The following is a 21495-nucleotide window of genomic DNA, read 5'->3' as shown; positions in this document are numbered from 1 at the left end:
AATCTCTTCCAAATCCGTCAACAAGGCCTGTTCTTTGCACTGGAAAAATATGTGTGTGACATTTCAGTGTTTTATCATATAGGACAACTATTGGTGGGGAGGTTTGTCTAGCCCATGTTATGCTTAGCTGTGATTGGACCATAGCAGTTTGGGGAGGGGCTTAGCTATAGGTCAATCAGGGGTTCCGAGTCTTGCTCAAGGACACTTGGACACCAACTCTGGGGGGATCGAACCTTCCGCTTCCCAAGGTACAAAACTTTAGTTGTAATAGTAAGTAGTAGTAGTACCAACTACCAAGTACCCTAATAGTACCAAGTACCTTAACACATAGACTGCTACAGGTTCTAGCGGACCCTGGCTTACTGGTGCTGAAGGCTTAACATGGGCTTTTTGAACTTTTTGGGGGGCCCACAGCGAGGGGCCTCTTATAGCGAGAATCACAATCGCATAAATAAAAAGAAAGCCCAACTTGTCCACTTCAATTTAAAAAAAAAATTATGATTCTACCATCTTCCATTCTGGAGATATTGACCTTTTTCTAACACCTGCTTTTGCCTGCACGCTGCTTGTGAAAAAAAACAACAGAGATATGGAGGCCTGAAGTTGACAGACATTTCAGTTCAGTTTTTTTAGTTCAAAAGACCGATATAAAATTGAGCACAAATAATATCCTATACAAACCATATACCGAATGAAAGCCCTGAATGTCTACTTTTAGGAGGAAAACAGTACACATTGTACACATATACAGTTTGTCACTAATTGGCTATTGAATGCAGCTTGCGCCCACCAGAGAACTTTAGAGAAGGCATGGACCCGAAGAACTATTATTCACAAAATAAGGCCTATAGCGACATGTACATACTATATACCGTATGAAACAGTAGACTCTCTGCTTTCATAAGAAAAATACCACCCAGAAAAATCACACCCCTGTGAAGTGAGCAGTGCAATTGCACTGCTCACTTCACAGGGGTGTGATTTTTATTATTATTACAGTATTAGTATTTTTCTTATGAAAGCAGAGAGTCGACTGTTTCATACGGTATATAGTATGTACATGTCGCTATAGGCCTTATTTTGTGAATAATAGTTATTCAGGCCCATGCCATCTCTAAAGTTCTCTGAAAAAGATAATTTTAGAGAGCATGGACCTAACAACTAAATATTCACAAAATAAGGCCTATAGCGACATGTACATACTATATACCGTATGAAACAGAATACTCTCTGCTTTCATAAGAAAAATACTAATACTGTAATAATAATAGAAATCACACCCCAGTGAAGTGAGCAGTGCAATGTTGCACTGCTCACTTCACAACATTGCACTGCTCACTTCACAGGGGTGTGATTTTTATTATTACGAGTAAGACGCGCGAACGCGGAAGGCGAACGCAGATCGTAAATTGCAATAACAATTAGAATAAATTACAGACATGATCTGCAGGGTGTCATAGTTAGTGCTTGGACCACGCCAGCTCCATATATGGTCACAAAAGACGCCATCACACTCATGTCACCATGACTCAGCCATAACCATATAAGGAGTCCCCAAAGCAGGACCACGCCATCACACTCATGTCACCATGACTCACAAATCACTCAGCTCCATATATGGGCACAAAAGGGCCAGGTCCACATATACAGTAAGCGGGACAGACAGACACACACACACACACACACACACACACACACACAGACAGACAGACAGACAGACAGACGTGATCTGCTAGGTCTCATAGTAAGTGCTCATTGCATTCGCAATTACAGTATTAGTTTTTTTCTTATGAAAGCAGAGAGTCTTGATGCACATTATCTGATCATAAAACGGACTTGGAAACTTTCTTCAATCGTAGCCCCATATGTGCCCTCTCCCTACGCTCATTGAACTCATTCTGTGATTCGAGCTACAAACAATCGCAGTAACGGGGGGGGGGGGGGGGGGGCAACTAGGCTTTGAGGAAATGATCTTGCATAATCAACATTATTGTCGATTGTCGTGTGCCGCTCCAAACATGTCCAGACATACCACTAACCTCATCGATCCAGTCTCGCGTATCTATAAGGTGAGACGCGAGACTGGATCGGATTGTGTCTGGACATGTTTGGGAAAAAAAACAAGAAAAACAACGAGATGGATGCAGCAGAAGCAGCACGTCAACGTATTTGGAAGAAAAAAAACGAGAAAGCACCACCTGTCGTTGCAAGACAAACACCCGTATGTTGCTGATAGACAGATAATAATCGATCCGATTTTGTCCTGCCGTTCATTTTATCACATTAGGTGCAGGGCAGGCTGCTCGACGGTGAGTTTATAATAGCCTGTTGTAACGAGAAAGGGGGGTGGATTGGATGGTTGGATGCGAGCAGCGCAGCAGCAGTACGGCTTGCGATCAGCGACCAACGTATCATGGCGGGCCCTCGATAATGATGTGCAATCTGTCCATGACTAACTCCACATGTGTCTGGCAAACGTTACGTTATGAAATCAAATGCCGATCGTTGCAGGTTTATATACGGGCAGAGAGCAAATCGCGTTGTATCTTGTTCCGAGAATGAGAGTGAGTGCAAGCCTTGCAGTTGAAAGCAGTGGGGACTCGGGAGTGGGGGGGGAACTGCCAATGCGATCCAAGAGGAAGAGACCCCCCCCCCCACCATTCTCCCTCGGGAGAAACCATGTAGAAACAGGAGGGGAGGGGGAATCGAGTGTATTCACACAAACAAGAGCATTGTCCCATCCATTTTAGATCCCCTGACATCTGCGTTGGTCTATGCCGGACGGCCGTCTCCAATACGTCGTACGTCCTCGCATAGACCAACCAATAGGCGGTGCCAGACGCTTCTCAGACCAACACCTCTTTTCAGCAGGGGGGGGTTTTAACTCTTTTTAGAGCCGATCGGTGTTACATTATGAGTTGTCCGGGCGCAAATATAGTTGAACTAAAGTAATCAATAAAAAAACGTTTTTTGGACCATAAAACGTATAAAAACGTTATGCGCTTCTTGCGCTTGGCTATAATAAAACGTTTAAAAACGCTTTCAGCATTCTATGAGTTAATAGTACCAATAGTATAAACTTTGTTTAATTTTTTTAATTTTTTTGACAATTGCCCCCTTGCTAAGCCCCACCCACTCCACTCTGACCCTTGCTAAGCCCCACCCACTCCACGCTGACCCTTGATAAGCCCCATCCACTCCACTCTGACCCTTGATAAGCCCCATCCACTCTCCTCTGACCCTTGATAAGCCCCACCCACTCCTCTGACCCTTGATAAGCCCCACCCACTCTGCGATGGCAAGCTGCCCTCCCATAGAGATTCATGTTAAATGAATGGATTTCTCCACGTAAACAATCAAGTTTATGATTGATCATCAACATTACACTTGTGTTACAATAGAGGCAGGTGGTCCGTGGACCCCCAAGTGGTCCACCAAGCAAGCAAAGCACTCTCTCTCTCTCTGAGAGAGGCTCGCCTCACGTCATTGCAGACACACACACACGAGCGGCCTGTCGTTACACACGCCCGTGTTCTCAAGAGTAATGCTAAAGCGGTTAGCCAGCTGTGTATTGAAAAGCATATGTTTCTATGTCAGTGGTGCTCAACCTTTTTCATGTCAAGGACCCCAGAATTATCTCTATTGGGCCACGGACACCCGTCTCAAAATATGTAGTTCCAGGGACCCCCCAAAAGCAAATATTTTAGTAAAAAATGTTCTCTGAAATATATATTCAAAGATTTGCGCCACATTTTAACGATTCTTTTCTAGCTTGTAGATTTGCTATTTTTCAATAGCTAAATTATAACAATGTTTAAAACACCAAAAGGAGTTCCCGCCCAAAATGTGTTAAACACTAATAACTGATAATGATGTAACGTAACGAGCATTAAACGCTCCACTAAGCGGCGTACAGTTTGATACAGTGAAGTAGCCAACTACTGGATAAAATGTCAACCAACGTAATCAATAAGGTCAACCAAAGAACAAGATCCGTATACAGGATCTCCTCACTGGTCAACAGAAACACCTTGAAGACCTTAACAGGAGCCCCCCATACAAGGTTTCTATGACTATGCATGCACCTCCTGGTACCACAGCACCTCAAAGGCCCTTAAAACTAGGCTCCAGACTTCCCAAAACAAACTGGTCAGGCTCCTACTTGGCCTCACCCCCCGAACCCACCTCACCCCTCCCCACTTTGACGGGCTGGAATGGCTTAGGGCCGACGACAGTACAGCATCTTGCAATGGGTCTGGTCCACAAGATTCGCTACACCACCAAGATACCCATGTACCTGTCTAAATACTTCCTTAATGTTAACGAAGTCCACACCCACAACACCAGAGGGAGTGCAACGAACCATGTACAGCCCAGATTTGGCACAAACAAGGGGCTTCACTCCTATGTCATCAAAATGTGGAACGCCCTACCAACAGTCATTAAGACATACGAATCCCTTGACTCCTTCAAAACCGCTCTCAAAATGCACTACGGACTGCTGCAATTCAAAACTGTACATGTTTCTTTTCACTTTTTACCTCCTTTATGATGAATTCCTGTTTTTGACTATATAGAAGTGTCTATTTGTACGTCTCTAAATGTTTTGATGAATTGAACAAGGTGGACCCTCTTGTAAACAAGTGGTTTTATGGTGTCGTCCACACAGTTAACTTTGTATTGAGTTGTACTTGAAATGTGCTGTAATTCTGCAAACTGTTAATAAATCAATCAAAAGACATATTAGTACCTCGCTGGGACACAACATAGTAGTAATACTAATACTAATACTAATAATGATGATAGTAATAATACTAATACTAATAGTAATAATAATGATAGTAATAAGAATAATAGTACCTCTCTGGGACACAACACAGATGTCCTGTTGGATCTTCTTGGCCTCCGGGGTCGTGACCTGTGGAGTGGACAGCTGGGAGTACACGTATCCTGGGATGGACTGCACCGACGCCCCCATGTGGCCCGAGGTGGTACTGAGGTGACTGGAGGTGAACTGTTAGGGTCAGAGGTCATTAGGGTCAGTCAGAGGTCATGTGAGGTGACAACAAAGCGGGTGGCAGAACCCACTGGACTATCCACTACTAGGGCAACAGCGCAGCTTTAATGATCTTAAATTATTTTATTTTAGTAACAGTACTACATAAACACTACAGAGACTTTAGTTGTCACTGTACAATACTTTAAAACAGTCGTCATGTTGCACACATGCCTAAAATAGCTCTTATTTGCGCCACCCTCGTTAAAAACAGTGTATTTCCAACTTCAGCTAATTGTCTCTCTCCATCCAGGCTGTATGGACAGCACTCAGTGCTCAGTTTTCTGACACCTAGGGCGCGTTTGGAAATGCGCCCTGAACGCACTGGTGTGCTCTCTTGTCGTTCGTTTATTCAGTGCGCTGCGCACCGGGTGTGCCAAGTGCCCGCACTGAGTGACCCTACCCTGAAGCTGGGGTTGTCCGGTGTGATTCATGTGAATGCGTCACAGCTGTGGTCGTTCGTAAATTAGGCACACTGAACGTGACGTCACCGCCCACCACACTCAACAAACTCACCACATTCCCGGTGCGCATTTCCGAACGCTTCCATAAATGTGCTCAGAGGTCATAAGGTCGTACCTGCCCCCCCATGGCCTCCACTCTAGACAGAGTCCTGGAGTGTCCAAACATCTTGTTGCCTTTCTTCTTCGGTTTCTCCAGAGAGATGTTCTGAAACACACACACACACACACACACACACACACACACCTTTATTAGCGTGGTCCGTTTCCTGCACTAGAAACCAGGTGTGATATTTAGGACTAATTCTGTTTCCCTGAACAGATCATGTGACACATCATGAGGTCACAGCCATCATTAACGGATCGTGAATATTCATGAGCTCGTCCGGACGGCTCTCATTGGCCAGTTCGGATGTCGTTACGAGTTTGGTTAATTTAATGGTGTTGTACACCACTGGTTCCAAAACCGCTTAATGTCAAGGACCCCCAAATTAACACCCATTAGCGCTGCGGACCCCCATTTGAAAAACATATGCCAGGGACCCCCAATAGGAGAAGATGTTTACGGCTCTAGCAGTGATTCTCAACTCGTTTCATTTCAAGGACCCCCAGTTTGACATGCATTAGTCTACGGACCCCCATTTAATGGGATTTCTATCTCTGGGACCCCCAAATCATTGTTAATTTACAGACCCATATGGGTCTATCATTTAGCTGGGGACCCCCTGGAAGTCCCTCAAGGTCCCCGGGTCCCCTGGAACTCCCTCAAGGTCCCCGGGTCCCCTGGAACTCCCTCAAGGCTCCCGGATCCCCTGGAACTCCCTCAAGGTCCCCGGACCCCCTGGAACTCCCTCAAGGCTCCCGGATCCCCTGGAACTCCCTCAAGGCTCCCGGATCCCCTGGAACTCCCTCAAGGTCCCCGGATCCCCTGGAACTCCCTCAAGGTCCCCAGACCCCCTGGAACTCCCTCAAGGTCCCCGGATCCCCTGGAACTCCCTCAAGGTCCCCGGATCCCCTGGAACTCCCTCAAGGTCCCCGGACCCCCTGGAACTCCCTCAAGGCTCCCGGATCCCCTGGAACTCCCTCAAGGCTCCCGGATCCCCTGGAACTCCCTCAAGGTCCCCGGATCCCCTGGAACTCCCTCAAGGTCCCCGGATCCCCTGGAACTCCCTCAAGGTCCCCAGACCCCCTGGAACTCCCTCAAGGACCCCCTGGGGGTCCCCAGACCCCCTGGAACTCCCTCAAGGTCCCCAGACCCCCTGGAACTCCCTCAAGGACCCCCTGGGGGTCCCCAGACCCCCTGGAACTCCCTCAAGGTCCCCAGACCCCCTGGAACTCCCTCAAGGACCCCCTGGGGGTCCCCGGATCCCCTGGAACTCCCTCAAGGACCCCCTGGGGGTCCCTGGACCCCACTTTGGGAAACACTGTTATAAAGTACAGTGAGAGTCACATGGTTCAATCTGACAGAGTGGGCGGAGAGACTGACCTGCATGCTGATTCGTCGGTCCAGGTCTGTGTCGTTGATTGGCAGGTCTCCGTCCAGCCAATGGAGTCGCTGGATGAGCTGCACCAGTTCTGTCAGCTCCAGCTGGCAGCGAGCCAACTCTGTAGAGGGCAAAGGTCAACACTATTACTTAACCCATTTTGACCTGGGAATGATTCTACAAATGTCTTCTAAATCTTGACACGATATGTTTTAGTGTTGGGAGGATTAAAGGTAATGCTCCTATGTATACATGTATGTAATTTGGCACCACTGCCGTATCAGGCACAATGAGTCATTACGTCATTTGCTGGGACGGTGCATACACATCAAAATTGGCGGGACGGCTGGGACGGTGCATACGAGTCCCTGGCAAAACTAGTGCGCGCTCTGTTTGTCTCCGCCAATCAGAAACATTACCATGTGTAGTAGCATCAGTGTCATGTGACTGTCTCCGCCAATCAGAAACATTACCATGTGTAGTAGCATCAGTGTCATGTGACTGTCTCCGCCAATCAGAAACATTACCATGTGTAGTAGCATCAGTGTCATGTGACTGTCTCCGCCAATCAGAAACATTACCATGTGTAGTAGCGTCAGTGTCATGTGACTGTCTCCGCCAATCAGAAACATTACCATGTGTAGTAGCGTCAGTGTCATGTGACTGTCTCAGCCAAGCAGACACTTTACTGTTGACTCCCTGGTTCACCACAGGCTCTCCGTCAACATGGAAACCAGGCTGAATGACAGGGAAAACCACCAATCAGAAACAGTTATACTGAATGTTGACTTCCTGGTTCACCACAAGGACTGTCTAAAGAGGACGAGAAGCGAAGACCGTACGGGCGACGCCATGTTGCTCCATGGAAGGAAAGAAACATGCACAGTTGAACTTGAGACCAGGAAGTTGTACATGCACAAATGTGTGCGTGTCTTCTCGTCCTCTTTAGATAGTCCTTGGTTCACAACAGGCTCTCCGTCACCATGGAAACTATGCTGAATGACAAGGGAAAACAACAAATCAGAAACAGTTATACTGAATGTTGACTTACTGGTTCACCACAAGGAAGCTCTGAGAAGGAAGAGACGTGGTCACGTGACTGGGCTGCACCATGACACTTTCATGGAAACTTTCATGGCAGCCAAACTCACACCGGAAGTGCAATGAATACATGGCAGTGAATGGAGCCGGCTGGACCAGCTCATAACAAATTATTATGAATGACTGAGACCTTTTGTAAAGTAATTACTTCTGGAAAATAACAGAAGACATGATGTAACACATTATTGTCTGCTGTGTTGCTTTTCGATGTGTACACTGTAATTTTTATAGAAGGTATCTAAAGAGCATAAAGTACCTTTCTAAACACACCAAGTATCGCAAGACTTCCCACCGTTTCCTGTCTGGCAGCCAAATCTCACGATACTTCGTAGCCAAGAAACGATACCTGCTGCTGTTTAGATCCTCAGATAAAATGATACTATATATTATATTATGTGATAATTAAGTCTTCTTTTATATTCCTGAACCGATTATATGACATAAATAATGTTTGTTATGAGCTGGTCCAGCCGGGCTCCATTCACTGCCATGTATTCATTGCACTTCCGGTGTGAGTTTGGCTCCCATGAAAGTGTCCATGAAAGTGTCATGGCGCAGCCCAGTCACGTGACGACTTCCCTTCCTTCTCAGAGCTTCCTTGGTTCACCACAAGGACTGTCTAAAGAGGACGAGACGCGAAGACCGTACGGGCGACGCCATGTTGCTCCATGGAAGGAAAGAAACATGCGCAGTTGAGACCAGGAAGTTGTACATGCACAAATTTGTGTCTGTCCAGTGGACAGGGGTCAGAGGTCATATTTACCATGGAGGGGGTCTGTCCGGTAGACAGAGGTCATATTTACCATGGAGGGGGTATGTCCGGTGGACAGAGGTCAGAGGTCATATTTACCATGGAGGGGGTATGTCCGGTGGACAGGGGTCAGAGGTCATATTTACCATGCCGGGGGTCCTCATGGAGGGGGTCTGTCCGGTGGACAGGGCGTGGAGCACCCCATGGTGCACACTGAGAGCCTCGTTCTTCTTAAAGACTCGGTGAGCACACAGCTTGGTCAGCCAGATGTAGAACAGCTCTGAGCTCTTACTCTGAAAGAACACAACATACGCGCTATGAGCTCTTACTCTGAAAGAACACAACATACACTCTATGAGCTCTTACTCTGAAAGAACACAACATGCACTCTATGAGCACACTATGAGGTCAGCCAGACCTCTGAGCTCTTACTCTGATATACAACACATCTGAGCTTTTAGCCTGAAAGAACATATTATAATATAATTAAATACACACAGCAGAACATTACATATTAGAACTAGAACTGCACTCTGTCAAGTGCCTACTTGTGTGCAAGCAGAGCGTGCAATTACTGTCGACTTGAAACTAATGCCATGTCAAGCACAAATTAATCATTACATGAAGATATGTACCAATGCCAGGTATAACTGGCTCGCAATGGTGACATAATAAAGATAGGTTTCAGATAACATATATACATGTATGTAAGTTGTATATATGTATATGTAATTTGTAAGTTGATTATCAGTATACTGTGGTTACTTGGGTCGTTTGATGCGTATGTCCGTAGCTGCGTATGACATGATGAAGATATGTACCAATGCCAGGGTATAACTGGTATAACCTTCAGGTGGTACAGACTGTAATATAAAGGTGTAATGTGTACCCTCAGATGGTTCAGACTGTAATATAAAGGTGTAATGTGTACCCTCAGATGGTTCAGACTGTATTAAAGGTGTAATGTGTACGTTCAGATGGTACAGACTGTATTAAAGGTGTAATTTGTACCTTCAGATATTTCAGACTGTGTATAAAGGTGTAATTTGTACCTTCAGATGGTACAGACTGTCTCCAGCGTCCAGGTCGATGCGGTTGGACTTCTTGTTGATGGACATGACTGACAGACTGACGTCTATACAGCCGTGAAGTTTCCCTCTCTGGACCTATATGAGAAATATCACTATTATATTACTGACATCTATACAGCCGTGAAGCTTCCCTCTCTGGAACTGGAGGAATATCACTATTATAATCACTATTAATATCACTATTATAGCACTATTCATATCACTATTATCAAATCTACTAATCAAATGATTCCCGGCACGGCTGCAGCTCACCGCTCCAAGAGATGGGTCAAACGCGGAGAACAAATTTCACTGCGGTAACGTGTGTGACCAATCGTATGACTTTGACTATTATCACTATTATTACTGACAGACTGACATCTATACAGCCATGAAGCTGAGGAGAAATATTGTATTATCTTATCAACAGACTGTATGACGGAAGCATTTATATTTTACTCATGATCAGAGCTTCCGTTTCTGCAGACTGTATGACGGAAGCATTTATATTGTACTCGTGATCAGAGCTTCCGTTGCTCCAGACTTTATGGCGGAAGCATTTATATTTTACTCATGATCAGAGCTTCCGTTGCTCCAGACTGTATGACGGAAGTATTTATATTTTACTTATGATCAGAGCTTCAGTTGCTCCAGACTGTGTGACGGAAGCATTTATATTTTACTCATGATCAGAGCTTCCGTTGCTCCAGACTGTATGACGGAAGCATTTATATTTTACTCGTGATCAGAGCTTCCGTTGCTCCAGACTGTATGATGGACGGCATTCTACGCACGGCAGACATATTTTAACACAGTTTTATTCCTTGTTATAGACTCACGTCCTGTTGCGTCTTGGAGTACTTCAGGATTCCCTTCTCCAACAGGAAGTACCTCTGAAAGAAAGGACCAATCACAGCAGAGCATTAAGACACCAAACAGGAAGTCCATAGTGGACTAGACCGCAGTCAAACCAGCCAAATCTGATCTTTTGCCCCGACCGTTCACACTGAATTTAAAAGAGATCTGAAAGAATATATATTCAAAGATTTGCACCACATTTTTACGACTTTTCAATAGCAGACCTACAAGCTTGTATGAGCTTGTAGATCTGCTATTTTTCAATAGCTAAAGTATAACATAATGCTTAGTTAAATGAGTCTAAACACAAACAGGTCACATGGAATCTGATTCGGATCAGGTTACTGCGTTCAGACTGAGACAGATCTCCTGGACTCCAGGTTTGAAACCGGCTCTGAATGAGGCTCAAGTCGCATTTGTAAAAGATCAGATTCCATGTGACTGGTTTGAGTTTTTAGTCTTATTTAAATAAATACAGTAGGGTTTAGGGTACATACCTTGTGCCATCATTTAGGGCATTAGGGTTAGGGTCTAGGGTGGGTACGGTAGGGTTTAGGGTACATACCTTGTGCCATCATTTAGGGCATTAGGGTTAGGGTCTAGGGTGGGTACGGTAGGGTTTAGGGTACATACCTTGTGCTATCATTTAGGGCATTAGGGTTAGGGTCTAGGGTGGGTACGGTAGGGTTTAGGGTACATACCTTGTGCTATCATTTAGGGCATTAGGGTTAGGGTCTAGGGTGGGTACGGTAGGGTTTAGGGTACATACCTTGTGCTATCATTTAGGGCATTAGGGTTAGGGGTACATACCTTGTGCCAGCCCTTTAAAGGGTACTTCCGTCTCTTCATCAGGTAACCTTCACAGATTCCAGGGATGCTCAGATCCAGAGAGGAACCCGGAGCAGGCCCCGCCTCCGCCTGCTGGTCCTCCAGCACCTCCCAGTGGCGAGACTGAGGAATGACAAGCACGTTATTTACAGCACCTCCCAGTGGCGAGACTGAGGAATGACAAGCACGTTATTTACAGCACCTCCCAGTGACCAGACTGAGGAATGACACCCACATTAAATATTTTATAATATCAATTATAGCAAAAATAGCCGATCTACAAGCTCAAAACGCATCGCAAAGCGACGCATTTTGAGCTTGTAGATCAGCTATTTTTGCTACGACAATTATGTATGCACTGTGGCCCTCTGGAGTGAGTGTGGAAATATATCACCATCGTCAAAGTTGCCCATCCCTGACTTAACTCAGGGTCCACCCACCGTCTGAACAGTTGATAAATTAAAGCAATAACTCAACTAAAGTATTCTATCATTTGAAAATCCATCAATGAATGGATCAATAGAACATAGAAATGCTATGATAGATACTTTAGTTTGGATCAATAGAACATAGAAATGCTATGATAGATACTTTAGTTAAGTTATTGCTTGGGAACAGGGTTAGGGTTAGGGTTAGTTAGAATACTTTAATTTTATCACAATGAAAACTCAAGATTATAAAGGAGTGTTCAGTTATTTGGAAACCCCCCCCCCTCCCCGGTCCCAAGGTCTGCCCCGGTAACAAGATGTGCACATAGGCACACATTACCTTGGGGGGGAAACATGACAGGCCAACAGCACGCGCACCAAGGCTAACCCCCGCTCGATCATGATTGGCGGAAGGCCCCTCTCTATCCTGATTGGATGAAGGATGGAGAGTGAGTGAGTGAGTGAGTGAGTGAGTGAGTGAGTGAGTGAGTTTGAGTGAGTGAGAGTTTTTGAGTGTGAGAGGCGTGCGTGCGTGCGTGCGTGCGCCTACCTGCTTGGAGTGTCTGGAGGAACCCGTGCTGTTGTTTCGGGAGTGACTCGGTTTGAAGTTGGGCGACTTCTCCAGACCACTGACCACCGATTGGCCGCTGATGAGAGGGGCCGGGACCACCTGCGGATCCATGGCCGTCGATTGGACGTCTGGTCACGTCCAGGTCCAATGAGACGAGAGCGATCTGGAGAGACAGAGACACACAGCCAATTAAGTTAGGCCCTCAGGTGAGCAATGTTATTTAATTAATGCTTCACAGAATCACAGGTTCAGGAGTTCGTTCACTAATCTTGTTGTATATTAAATTAATAAAGACTTTCTAGTAATAATAAAACACACAGCTACAGTTGCTTGCAAGTATGTGCGTGCGTGCATGCATGCGTGCACATGACAGCCAGACAAGCGAGGCGAGAGGGAAACAGTGTAGGGTTAGGGTTAGGGTTAAGGTAAGTATGTGCGTGCGTGCGTGCATGTGTGGACATGACAGCCAGACAAGCGAGGCGAGAGGGAAACAGTGTAGGGTAGACCTACAGCCATTACTTAAGTATGTGCGTGCGTGCGTGCAGTAGCCAAACGTTATCTAACGTTTGGCTACTTGGTGTCAAGGTGACGTATGTTGCTGATGTCTGCTCAGGAGATTTGAGTGTTTTCTCAGACCGAACATTGACGATGACCCTGTCCCTTCATGACATTCCAACTCCCTTTCCTGAGGACTTTCTCCCCAGACCATACATGGGCAACTGGAGGCTTGGGGGCCACATGGGGCCCCCACCTTCACTTAATGTGGCCCTCAGGTTAATATCAACTGGCGGCTTGGGGGCCACATGGGGCCCCCACCTTCACTTAATGCGGCCCTCAGGTTAATATCAACTGGCAGCTTGGGGGCCACATGGGGCCCCCACCTTCACTTAATGCGGCCCTCAGGTTAATATCAGAATACTGATATATCATTGATTTCAGCTGTTTACAATTCTAAACATGCAAACAAGACCTGTAATCCTGCTACCCTAATAGACAGGGGTACATGAGCACCTGGCCGTTCATTCGTGCTCTATCTCCGACCAAGCCACACTTCCACCACACATCTCTCTATGCAAAATAAAACCTGCACACTCCCACAAAAGACATAGACTACATTGCATTCGCCAAAAATGTCTTCTTTACTGTTTAAATATTACTTTTCTGAAACACGCTATTCTTGCTCAACCTCAACAGCCTACGTCAGAATCGTCATGTTGGCGTCTACTACGCCAACTACGTTCACTTAATGGGGCCAGTCCTTCACAGTGACACACGCGTTAGATGAACCACGCGACCGGGATGGTTTCTACCCCTCAATGTCGTGCCTACTCTACACTGCCATCCCAAGTCCCCTCCCCCTTTCACTGCTCCTGTGTGTGACCTGTGAACTACTCTCTGACTGCACTGTGGCTTGATTTATATGTGCGAGGTTGAAATGTAATGCACATAAATTAATTATAGGTCCAGCAAGCAAATCATGATTGTCTGTTTGTGCTCAATAGGTCACCATCACATTCCGATTTTAGGTGTTGTGTTTTCTATGACATTTATTTGGGCCAGTAGTTTCATATCTATCCTTTTTCCGACCAACACAGAACATGCTAACGGTGTTAGCGCGTTAGCATCCATCTTGCTTTTGATTTATATGTGCGAGGTGGAAATGTAATGCACATAAATTAATTATAGGTCCAGCAAGCAAATCATGATTGTCTGTTTGTGCTCAATAGGTCACCATCACATTCCGATTTTAGGTGTTGTGTTTTGTATGACACTTTGGCCAGTAGTTTCATATCTATCCTTTTTCCTTTGACCAACACAGACCATGCTAACGGTGTTAGCGCGTTAGCATCACACAGCTTACAGCGTCAGTGTTGCATGAATACTTTCAACCATGACAATGCAGACTTTTGCTACACACACTTCCCAAGGATTATGGAGATGTCTTTATTTTATTTTTAAGGTTGAGAAATGAAATAATTATGGTCGTTTCTAATCTCAGCATTTCACAAGAGAAAGACGTGGATGCCTTTCGCTGCGCTGTTGGCGTTGCCATGTCTCATAGAAACAAGTAAATAGGTCTTTAAAAAGAATCCCAAAACAAGCGCATATAACAGGGGTCTGTAACCTATTTTAAATGAAGTGCCATGTTTTTATTTTCTAGATAGTGAGTCAGCCACAAGCTCACATCACAACAATAATCCATGTAATAATCACAATAACAATACTAATAATAATAATCATAATAATCCTGCTACCCTAATAGACAGGGGTACATAAGCACATGGCCGTTTATCCAACAGCTTTCTCCGACCCAACCACACTTTCACCACACATCTCTATATGCAAAATAAATTCGGCACACTCCCAGAATACATATAGGCTACATTTCATTGAAAGAAATGTCTTAATTACTGAATAAATATTACTTTTGTCAACCACGCCATTGTTGCTCAACATCACCAGCCTACGTCAGAATCGTCATGTTGGCGTCTACTACGCCAACTACGTTCACTTATTGGGGCCAGTCCTTCACAGTGACACACGCGTTAGATGAACCACGCGACCGGGATGGTTTCTACCCCTCAATGTCGTGCATTTGCTGCGCCCTTCTAATGCTGCGCCACGCCTACTCTATACTGCTCCATGCGACTCGAACAGCGTCAGCAGCAGCAGCTCCGAGCCTCCGTCAGAAAGGCTGCCCACAGCACTGCACAGCCCCACACCCAAATGAATCGAATGAATGAATAAGGCGCTTATATCGCTATTGCTCAGTGGATGGGACATTTACATTAAAAGCAATCGGATGGACGCGTGGATAACGGCATGGTTGTGTGCAATCGGAGGGAAAGCTTCCATAATCCATATAGCTTCCATGCTAGCTGCTTCAGACACAGGGGAGGGGAGGGAGAAATAGTGCGAAATAGCGCTTATGCAACAATTACCCTAAAACACAAACACCTCAACTCGATGTCATTGTGAATAAGAATTTCGAGCGAAATAATAATTTTTGGAAGGACACTTTCACCCAGTATGAAGCTAAATGTGGAAGCCGTGTGTGTCACACCAAAACGGCTGACCTATAGAATCCTGTAACCAGCCTCTCGCACTGCCTGCGAGTTGGCTCCGTCTAAGGCTCCGTCTTATGAGCAAATTTAGAACTTCCGGTCTGACAGCTAGCAGATTTAAGACATCCGGTTGCTTTCAGAATAAAATAAGATTATTTAATTCGTTAATTAAATAATTTTTACATTACATTATTAGTATTATTATTACATTACAGTTATTGTAAAGACACACATTATGTTTCTGTGTAAAAATAAGTAATTAAATAACATAAAAAAGTTATCTAAATGGATAAATGCTATTCACTGGAGTGCATGGACTTTATAAAGTGGACACTGGACAAAAGACGGCTCCGCCAGGCAACTATCTGGACATACCCACGCGTTTGGGAAGATGTCCTCTACCACCCCACAGTCTCCGCTAAGCGGGAGAGGTGTAAAATTCACAGCAGCAGAGCTTCTACTGGGGTCAATGCAAAAAAATGTACCGTTTCCGGACCCAGAATGGACACTGGACAAAGAGGCCTCCGCGAGGCAACTATCTGGACATACCCACGCGTCCGGGGAGATGTCCTCTACCACCCCACAGTCTCCGCTAAGCGGGAGAGGTGTAAAATTCAGAGCAGCAGACCTTCTATTGGGGTCAACACTCAAAAAAGTGCCGTTTCCAGACCCAGAATGGACACTGGACAAAGAGGCCTCCGCGAGGCAACTATCTGGACATACCCACGCGTCCGGGGAGATGTCCTCTACCACCCCACAGTCTCCGCTAAGCGAGTAAATGGGTGCTTATATTTCTATGTGAAATGTGGTGATGCTGGCATCACAATAGATGCCAGCATCACGCTGCCTCCGTCTAATAAGCACATTTACAACTTCCTGTTTGGAAACCGAAACAGATGCTTCTGACATTTGCCTGTGCGTGCTTAATCGTTGTACTTCTGAACACATTTCCCAAATCTCAGTGATTTATCCACACATCGCTCTGTGTGTGTGTGTGTGTGTGCGTGTGTGTGTGTGTGTGTGTCGCGTCGCCCTCCAGCTGCAATTGCGAGTGTGCGCTGTGTGCAGGGCACACTACTGAGTTTAAAACCACAGCTGAAACATGAAGTGGAGTCTGTCAATTCCCGCAATTTCCTTCTTCCCATATTGCGCTGCAACGACACTAGGATTGAGCCCCCCGAAGGGGGGCGAAATTCTAGTTACTGTAATTAAAGACCCGCTTTAATTACTTCAGTCTAAATTAGACCCGCTTTAATTACTTCAGTCTAAATTAGTAGCTGAATGACTAGTATTAAAATGTTAGTCTTTTTTATGTCCAATGTTTCTGCATTTAAGTTCATAAAGTTAACATAAGTATAACGATAAAAATGTAACTTTTCAGGATTCCAATTCAAAAATAGCAAAAAATATAACTCAAAATATTCAGGATTTCAATTCAAATATAGCAAATTCAATAGGCTTATAGCAAAAATAGCAGATCTACAAGCTCAAAACGCATCGCACTGTGACGTGTTTTGAGCTTGTAGATCTGCTATTTTGGCTACGAAGAGTGACTGTGGAACTATAGTCATCAAAGTTGCCCCAGACGGTGACCTCCACGACCTCACATGTGTATAGAAACGCTAAAAGATGTCATTTGGAAGAAAGCATTTTATGTAGACAATACAGTAGCACTTTCTAATGTACTGGAGTGGTGGCCACGCCGCCACAGGCCTACTTGGAACGATGCAAGTTGGAGTTGCATGCAACGATGGATGCAAGTTGTAGATCCATGCCCCACCCGGCTACCGTTGTACCCACACGTCATATGTAATACCCGTTGTAACCGTGTCAGAGTACCCGTTCCACCCTTACAGTATATACTGTATGAACAGAGATGGCATCCGAGTTCTCCTTCCATCCACTTGCATTAAGTTGCTCAAAAGCGCATGAGGCGATTTCACTCCTCTTTCCGGGTATGAACAGAGTGCATTCTGGTCTGTTGTGGCGGTTCTGGACAACTGTTGGTCCGACCGACTGAGTCGACACCGGGCACTGCACTCAACTCTCCATCTTTTAGCAGGGGACCACCTGGTGAAATCACTGCTGTTCTGAGCTTGTAGATCTGACATTTCCACCATTTTGTTTTTGATTAGGTCATTATGTAATAGTTGACCTAGTTGTCAGTGAACCCAATACACACAGAGAGAGAGAGAGAGAGAGAGAGAGAGAGAGAGAGAGAGAGAGAGAGAGAGAGAGAGAGAGAGAGAGAGAGAGAGAGAGAGAGACACACACACGTTGATATGAATGGATGGCAGTAGAGGTTAGCAGCACAGTCTGGCATGAGGTCTGACTGGTTCACACACACACACACAGTAGTGTTGTGCAAACTGGTCTTACTGCATTAAGACATTAAACTACTCCATGTTGAGAAATGATCCTCCTAGTAGGTGTTACACATGTGTGAAATATGTATGTGTGTGTGTGTGTGTGTGTGTGTGTGTGTGTGTGTGTGTGTGTGTGTGTGTGTGTGTGTGTGTGCGTGTGCTCGCACGCACACAAACACACACACACACACACACACACACACACACACACACACACACAGGAAGGTCTTGTACAAAGACAATACAGTCAGTCAGAACAGCCACAATGAATACATAAACATCTATTCTAATCCTGTTGTTTTCAACCTTGTTCACAATGACCACCATTTGATGACATTTAGCCTCTCAGACCCATTTGTTGAGCCACCGACCACCATTTGATGACATTTAGCCTCTCAGACCCATTTGAGCCACGGTCGGAATAGCAGATCTACAAGCTTACAACGCATGGCACGTTGTAAGCTTGTAGATCTGCTATTTGCTATTTTTTTAGTAAAGAAAATGAATGTTCAGTATTTTTTATGTGATATAACTGAAATATACAAAAAAATACTAATATACAACATATTTTCAGATAGGGGTCCGGGGCCAAATACAGATAATTCTGGAGGTCCTTGACACGAAACAGGTTGAGCACCACCGATATAGGTTTTCAGAAAACTATTAGGATTTAGAATACTTTTCTTTACAGAACTTTGTTGTATAATGAATCAAACCTTTTAGAAAATGATGGAAATGATCCCTGAATGTATAGTTGACAGCCTTGTGTACCAGTATGTGACAACAATAACAGATCTACAAGCTCACACTGTGCTGCACCCCCCCCCCCAACCCCCACATGGAAATAAAAAGTGCATAAGCTATATAGAGACATTCCGTATATATCTACATATATGCACATTGCACATATGAGCCTAAATATTGAGTATGTGTGCAGCATAGGCTATATTCTGCATATATTGGCATGATATGTTAATATATTTAAAATAAAACCATAGCACCAGCATTAGTGCTTTCATGTCGGTTTGGGAACCACTGCCCTAGGATAGATGGGTGGTGTAGCAAAATATTTGGCACAAAATGTGGAATAGAAATATAGGATTCTATATTCTATGGATGCTGTATTGTTGCTACTCTGTCTGTCCTTAAATATAGGATTCTATATTCTATATTGTTGCTACTCTGTCTGTCTGTAGACGTTGTTGCACACATTAGTATAAGAGACTCATTATTGATCTGAATGATTTATGAATTAATTTATTTATTACAAAACTATCCCTTTAATATTCACTAAAACCAGAGCAGAACTCCCACCATGTGACCACAGAACTCAGCCAATCAAGACATGCAGACAGACAGGCAGTCTGAGAGTGAGAAAGACAGGTTCAACAGCAGACAGACAGGCAGTCTGAGAGACTGTCTGTTCTACAACAGACAGACTTCCCTCAGTCACTTAGACACACCTTAAGGGTATAATCTTAATGTATGCGTGACACACACACACACACAATAGCATACAAGGACATAAGCAAAGTTACATCCACAAAATCAAGGCATATTATGTCCTCAGTCACCTAACGACAAGCATGACATCACCCAGCATTCCATGGGCGTGCACGTGCGCAAACACACACACACACACACACACACACACACACAATTTGAACACTGATGCCTGTCAGTCACAATGTGGGACAGCGTCTCAATTTGAACACTGATGCCTGTCAGTCACAATGTGGGACAAGGTCTCAATTTGAACACTGATGCCCGTCAGTCACAATGTGGGACAGGGTCTCAATTTGAACACTGATGCCTGTCAGTCATAATTGTGGGACAAACAGGGTCTCAATTTGAACACTGATGCCCGTCAGTCACAATGTGGGACAAACAGGGTCTCAATTTGAACACTGATGCCTGTCAGTCATAATTGTGGGACAAACAGGGTCTCAATTTGAACACTGATGCCTGTCAGTCACAATGTGGGAGCATCTCAATTGCCTGTCAGTCACAATGTGGGACAGGGTCTCAATTTGTGGGATGCCTGAAAAGTCTGGGAAATGAGGGACAGTCCCACACAAGGACGGACATGTGGTACAAGGACGGACATGTGGACTGGTCAACCTATCCTTGCAGTGATTCTCAAGTCCAGGTGCCTCAGAATACTGTGATAAATTGGATTTCATATCACATCAGTTCTTAGACCCTCTAGAATTAGTGACCAACACCTGAGTCAAACTGCACTGTTTAGTCCATTTGTTTACCAAATGGACGCTACGCTTCTCACGATGCAACACATAATTAGGCTACAGCAGAGAGACAGTGAGGCCTATAGACACAACACACAACACAATCTAAATAAACTCATTTAAATCAAATCAAACCAATACATCAGTGAGTCGTAAAAAAGCCACCATATAATTAATGCACACACGTTTTACCAAACAAATGCACCAAAACATATTTCCGCCTCATTTAAATCATCCTCTAGGCTGTAAAACACCTGGTGGATTAATTAATTCATGTTAACAATGATAGATTATATCAGGTAATCTTTGGTAAAGGTACGGGTGTGTTAGAGACAGAATGAACAACCTAATGAAGGATCACAGCATCTGGTATGTTAATGAGCTGAATTAATTCATTAGGCCTATAATAATGATAAATGTTTATGAAGTGTAAAACAACTCACGGGAGGTAGAACTTAAGGACAGGTAATATAATAGACAGGTATGTGAAGGTAAAGGTGAGTCAAACTCAACAAACAGCCATGTGGTTTGTCAGCTCTAATGAATGACTTTTAATGGATGTTAATAAATGTATAGAGGGTAAACTCACGGTGAGTAGATCAGATATACAGGTTGTACAGGAGGTGTGTAGATCAGATATCCAAAAAGCAGTAAGGTAAAGGTATAAAGTAAAGGTAAAGTTAAGCTGCGTCAGATCAGAGGCTGAAGAAACTCAACAAACGGATCGTTTCCTCAGCCATCCACCTGGTCTGTCAGGTCGGAGAGGCAAAAAACCCCAAACGCAGATCTACAAGCCCAGCGCGCGCCGCCACGGAGACGCGCGCTGGGCTTGTAGATTTGCCCCGAGATCGGGGCACGCCCATCTCATCATCACACACAGCTGGGTGACGTCATGGGGTGATTCTGTTACCTCGTTTTTGATTCTGTAAGGATCATCACTGGGGATCAGTTTCTTTACCGTCAAAAAATATAATTTATCCAAACTAACTTTTTAGGTCTTACCGTCTTACCTCTAGGTTTTCATTGTAACCTTGCTTATTTTTTTTATTTTTTTGCACCATTCATAACTAATAGTTTTAAGTATGCTTTACAGACTTAAACAGGGCATTAAAGTACCTTCCACACTCAGACTATGAGGATGTTTTTTTATTTGTATTTTTTCCTAGAATGTGAGATGGCCTATGTTTAAATGAGTCCAGATGGACCAGCT

The 21495-nt window shown here is 44.6% G+C and overlaps 1 protein-coding gene across 2 annotated transcripts in view; it reads right to left on the bottom strand.

Annotated features, from left to right (window-relative positions):
• Positions 1-21016, bottom strand: part of LOC308324612 (oxysterol-binding protein-related protein 7-like) — a 43200-nt gene extending 22184 nt beyond the window's left edge. The window contains exons 1-10 of one of the 2 annotated variants that reach the window (XM_080776755.1): positions 20875-21016; positions 12588-12771; positions 11592-11732; positions 10763-10816; positions 9906-10019; positions 9000-9146; positions 7637-7739; positions 7004-7122; positions 5636-5725; positions 4861-5014 (exon numbers count right to left, since the gene is read on the bottom strand). In XM_080776755.1, the coding sequence (XP_080632881.1) occupies positions 4861-5014; positions 5636-5725; positions 7004-7122; positions 7637-7739; positions 9000-9146; positions 9906-10019; positions 10763-10816; positions 11592-11732; positions 12588-12719 (1054 nt within the window). In that variant the 5' untranslated portion in view covers positions 12720-12771; positions 20875-21016. The remainder of the gene's footprint in view (positions 1-4860; positions 5015-5635; positions 5726-7003; positions 7123-7636; positions 7740-8999; positions 9147-9905; positions 10020-10762; positions 10817-11591; positions 11733-12587; positions 12772-20874) is intronic. The other variant, XM_080776756.1, reaches the window with a different exon arrangement.
• Positions 21017-21495: the final 479 nt, after the last annotated feature.

Source organism: Protomyctophum bolini, assembly GCF_963924005.1.
Source record: "Protomyctophum bolini genome assembly, chromosome: 11".
Lineage (NCBI taxonomy): Eukaryota > Metazoa > Chordata > Actinopteri > Myctophiformes > Myctophidae > Protomyctophum > Protomyctophum bolini.
This window is presented reverse-complemented; position numbering and strand designations above follow the sequence as displayed.